Consider the following 5,570-nt stretch of genomic DNA (forward strand, 5'->3'; position numbering starts at 1 on the left):
CAGCAGGAGGTTGATGTGTGAACTCTGGGAATCCATCGGCACCCCGCGCGTTATTGTTGCCAGGACACTTTTCTCGCGTCCTCGGGTTTGCGTAAATGTTCAAGGAATGGAAAGTATTCTGGTGGAATTATAAACTCGGGGTCAAACGGGACAGAAGCAGATAAAGTCGGAGGTTTTGGATTCCGCGGCTTGGTTTATATGAACCTGTTCTCCGGATCTGCGGACGCGCTGCGCTGCGGTGGAAACTCGGGGTCCATGTGGCGCTTCTGGATCACGCATCAGCGGACGACGGTTCGGTTCCAAATCATGTGGCTGCTCGTGTGCTCCCTCATCGCGGCGTTGAGCGGTGAGAATTACGCCACACAGGCCCAGGTGATGTCCTCCAAAGCGCTGAGGGCTTCAAACGCACGCAGCAATGGTGAGTTTGGAAGATACGGTGACCCCAAAAGTAATTTAGGACACTTAGAAATGCCAAAGCGAGTGTAATCTGAGCTCAAATGCTTCCTTTTTCATCCTGGTTGAAGTCTCGCTGTCGTATTAATCAACTTTTTAGTGCATGTATGAAGTCTCAAGTTCACACAGGTGTTGTAGCTAGCAGGTGTAGAAGTTCATCACATTAACTATCGACATGCTCGAGTACCAAGATAACAATATGTGGTCTAAGAACGTTTGGCTAACGTTACCTTTAAGGTATGAACACTTTGTTCCTGAATGTTCTCTCTGGAAAAAGTCGTATTTGAAATGTTTTAAAACCTTTTTTGTTTGTTTATGCAAAAGTCAAAATTTTCAAACATAATGGGAATGTTACTTGTTTTAAACATTTTGAACGATTAATGTTTTGTTTTTTTAAATCTCGGTTGTGCGAGCTTTAAGTGAACGTTCCATTTGATCATTTTGCAAACATTATGAGAATGTTTTAGAATGATCAGTGAACATTCAAAAGTAACAAGTAGCAACGCTTAAATAATGTTAGATGAACGTTCAACTAAAATGCTTCAGAAAAAACATTCCATGAATGATGTATTGTTTTAAACATTGTTTTTAATGATGCATGTTTAAAACCTTTTTTTTCTTGGTTGTGCGAACGTAAAGGGAACATTCCATTGTATCATTTTGAAAGTAATGGGAATGTTCTTTGAACATTCTGAAACAATTAGTAACATTTGGCAAACGTTACATAAACATTAAACTAAAATATTTAGGACAAAATCATTCCAGGTACAGACGTTTTTGTGCTAATGTTATGAGAACATTATTAAAGAACAGCTAATATTGAACAAACATTCTGTTAACGTTTGCTCATAACTCTGAGAGAACCTTGACAGAACGTAAAGCAAGTTCTGACCATTTCCATGTTAGCTGCATGTTTAAGCACAAACAAGCACAATGTGGCTTTTTGCATTCATTGCAGTCAACACCAGAACTATTATTTTATATTTCAAACCATGCAAAACTGTTTGCTGAGTGCTTTGCTTGTAAAAGTGCTTGTGCTGTCTGTGTTTACAATAAATGTCACTTGTATTTTATTATCTAATGCAGTGACATTTAGACATTTTCTAGTGTCTGCTGAAATACTTTGACGGCAGTTACTTAAAATTCATTGCCAAATACTTCAGACGAGTGCCATTAGTTGAGCTCAGAACTATGCTTTGATATTTTGTGATCACAATGAATGACATTCAGACATTTTGAAGTGCTGCAGATGCTTTCTGTGGTCACTGTGGATGTGAACGGGCATGAATGTTCCTCAGTTTTGGCTGATGTTGTGATCAGCTGAAGCGTGTTATGACAGGTCTGCAGCTCTCTGATCATCTCCGCTCATGTCACATGCCTGATTTCAACAGCGCTGAGTTACTGTGGTTGGAGGATCTTTAACCTGTTCCTGTGTACTCCTGTAGCTCAAACAGTAGAGTTTGATGATAGCAGCACAGGGTCATGGGTTCGATTCCCAGGGAATGCATAAACTGATGAAAAGCTTGAATGCACTGTAAACATTGCTTTTTAAGATTTGATGTGATGAAAAGCTTGAATTTTTTGGGACCTTTGAGGTCATCTCTCTCTCTCTCTCTCTCTCTGTGTGTGTGTGTGTGTGTGTGTTCTCCAACAGGTGTCAGACACCTGTAATTAATGTTAAAATATTCACTGCAATATTAGGTTTGTTGACCAATAATACCATGGATTTTTCCAACATTATGATCTTTACTATTTGGAATATTTGGCGTTTTAAATTTATTTAGTTTTTTTTTTAATCTATTTTGAATAATTTATGGTTCATTTAAATAGTCTTGCAATGCATAATTTGTAGTTTGTACTTTTGAATATTTTACTTGTCGCACTGCAGGACTATTTAAATGAACCATAAATTATTCAAAATAGATTATATGTGGTATCTGAATCAGTTTTATTTTAGTAACACAAGATTTACAACAATCTAGTCACAATTTAGTGATTTTGTTGTGTTTTAAATGTCTACAGTTTTTTTTTTTTTTTTTTTTTTATTTTATTTTTTTGAGAAATGTTGCTTTGGCAACTAGCTAAAATAATGTTTTTTTTGTTTGTTCCCCCCCCCGTAACTTTTTTTTCAAGTAACCCTGCTCTCAATCAATGAGACCTTAAAAATTGCATGCAGTCGGGCTATTTTACCATTGAGATTTTTTTTTTATATTTTCTGTTTTCATTTTAATTTCAGTTAATTTTAATGATTTTGTTGTGTTTGACATTTTTACCTTAAAATTACATGCATAATTCTTTGCATGAATAAAAAATTGAAAGAATTAGGAAATCGTTTAAATAGTTGTACTTGAAACAATTCACAACAATTGGTGTCTCAGCTACCCTTGCACAGGTGTGTGTATGTGTGTGTGTGTGTGATGTGGCTGTTGTGTTTGAGCATCTGTGACAGAACTGTTGAGCTGTGGACGATGAGTGTGTGTGTGAGTGTGTGTGTGTGTGTGTGTGGGGGTGTGGGTGTGTGATGTGGCTGTTGTGTTTGAGCATCTGTGATAGAACTGTTGAGCTGTGGACGATGAGTGTGTGTGTGTCTGTGTGTGTGTCTGTGTCTGTGGTAAAACAGCTGAAATATAGTTATTTTAGGACAGTGAGTGACAGGGTGTCCCGGTTCACACCCAGCCATCAGTGATGAGGAATCTGGTATGGGATTCCCCACCAAACACCCACCCACTTCTTGAATTGTGGAAGGAATTATTGTTCCTGTTGCATTGTGTGTGTGTGTGTGTGTGTTTTGCAGGTGGTCTGATTTTGTAGTAAATGTTTTGTAGTAGGTTGAGTATATGAACAAAAAAAAAGTCTTTAACTTAAATGTTTAAAGGTGTTTCTGTTTAGTCGTGTGTGTGTGTGTGTGTGCGCGCGGTGGCCTGTTTTCTGTCATTTTTACATGCAGACAGGAGGATGCGTCTTTACTCAGCATATTTTTGTCTGTATCTCACACAGCTGTCTGCTAGTGCACATTCTTTCATCGTTTCGAACAGAAAACACATCAGGCTCTAGTTATTCACTGTGCGTGTGTGGTAGTGTGTGTGTGTGTGTCTGTGTGTGTGTGTGTGTGTGTGTGTGTGTGTGGTGGAGGAGTCCATGACTGTAAAAATAGTTATAAACCTTGACAGACAAAATGACAGAGCCCTCAGTCGCAGATCTGTGTGATTAAGTCGTTTGATCTTGATGTGTGTGTGTGTGTCTCAGGGTGGGCATGTTTCAGTGTTTCATCTCCATTAGCTCAGTGTTTCCCTCATGAAATCAGACATCTGTGAGCTGCATGTCTGTATGACGACACACATCTCTTATTCCCTTTATATCTGTGATTTTACAGCATGCAAACAACTTATTCTAGAAACAATGTTGTTGAAAGTACTTAAGTTAATTAGAGAAAAATAGATCAAATGCTCTAAGCACTGCAGAATTTGATTGCCTGTCATTCACAATGTTCTGCAAATTCCCATTTTCCCTATATATTCCCAGCTGTCTGCTTCAGCACTTTATTTGACAAAAAAATTGTGTTTTTAAAGATACATTTATATTAAGTCTTAAAAAGGCAGAAGCCAGAGAAATTCAAAAGAATTTGTAAAAACATAATACAGATTTAATGTGGCCGTATTGTTGTTAAAATTGTTAAATTATTAATTAACTTATTGGTTTACCAATGTTTTTTTTTAAAGATAAATTTGTTTTACACCATAAAACACAGAATCTACAAAACAAAAACAAAAATACTGCTGATAATCTAATCTAATCTAATCTAATCTAATCATATAAATAAAAATTATTAAATTGGTAAAGTTTTCACTTTATTTTTTTAACCACAGGTTTTGGCGATATATTTGTTTAAAACCATTAAGTACATAACCTTAAATATAAATAAATAAATATGAAAGAATTGACTCTGTAAAAAAAAATATTAAATTGGTAAAGTTTTTAATTCACAGTTTTTAGTGATAAAATTATATAAAATATCAAATAGAGAATCTAGAAAAATTGAATTTCTTGAAAAATATAATGGAATTTGTAAAAAATAAATAAATAAAACAATTGTTCCGTAATATTGTTACAGCTGTATTAAATGATTAAAGTTTTATAAATTCACAGAAATAAAAAAAAATAGTTTTTGTTCATATACAGTACAGTACATTAAGAAAAAACAGCGTTGCAACAGAAAACATAATTTGGGAAAAAGTAAAAATGAAATTTGGGAAAAAATAAAACCGTTTTTATTTGTCCAAGTTATAGCATGTGTTGCTAGCAAGGAGAAATGGCAGTTTCTCAGCTGTTTTTAATAAGTCAAATGCCATGTGAGTAGAACACAAGGGGTGGAGGTGAATGTGGGATCCAGCGTGTGTTAATAAGAGCTGGCTGGAGTGTTGAAGGCTTGGCTTTCATGACGCTGCAGTGGAGCACTAATTGATTTACTTTCTCACGAGTGATGCCCTGATTGTGTGTGTGTGTGTGTGTGTGTGTGTGTGTGTGTGTGTGTATGTTGTCAACGCTCTCCTCATATTAAGAAGAATCTGATCAGGGATACAAAAATAATGAAATGCACACAGAAACGCTTGAACATGTGTTCTGTGCACTGGAGGCTTGTTTCCTGTGAGTTTTTATTTTTGCAGTAATATGTTTGTATTATTCAACATCAACGCCTTGTAAGGAATATAAACAGCCACTTAAATGCTTTCCTTTCCCAAATTCTCCCAGGAACACGGCGGTTTGTGTTTGCCATAATATAATTAATGCAGAAATCATGCTGCAAAGTGATTCAAAGTCAATCAATAAGAGCATATTGTTTATGTTAGATTACAGTAGCTCAAACAGTACAATATTATTCCAGTAGCAAACTCGGTACAATCAAATAGGTTATTTAAAAAAGTAAACAGGCTTCTGAACAGCAACATAATTATGTGCTTGAAATCAAAGAAAGGTGTGGCTTGATTTATTGCATAAATTTGTGGTTTGGTTAAATCAATAATTATAATAATCTCTTCTCCTTCTCTCGTCTCGTCTCCTCTCCTCTCCTCTCCTCTCCTCTCCTCTCCTCTCCACATCTCTCCTCTCCTCTCCTCATC

The 5,570-nt window shown here is 36.1% G+C and overlaps 1 protein-coding gene across 4 annotated transcripts in view; it reads left to right on the forward strand.

Moving 5' to 3' along the window:
• The window catches only part of LOC107670136 (platelet-derived growth factor D-like), a 29,043-nt gene that overhangs the window by 847 nt on the left and 22,626 nt on the right, over positions 1 to 5,570 (forward strand). For 2 of the 4 annotated variants that reach the window (XM_016462648.1, XM_016462649.1), the window contains exon 1: positions 7 to 418. The exons of the other annotated variants lie outside the window; for them this stretch is intronic. In XM_016462648.1, the coding sequence (XP_016318134.1) occupies positions 199 to 418 (220 nt within the window). In that variant the 5' untranslated portion in view covers positions 7 to 198. Of the gene's footprint in view, positions 1 to 6; positions 419 to 5,570 lie in introns of those variants that run through there. 4 annotated transcript variants of the gene reach the window in all.

This window comes from Sinocyclocheilus anshuiensis, unplaced genomic scaffold (genome assembly GCF_001515605.1).
Source record: "Sinocyclocheilus anshuiensis isolate Anshui unplaced genomic scaffold, SAMN03320099.WGS_v1.1 scaffold48, whole genome shotgun sequence".
NCBI lineage: Eukaryota > Metazoa > Chordata > Actinopteri > Cypriniformes > Cyprinidae > Sinocyclocheilus > Sinocyclocheilus anshuiensis.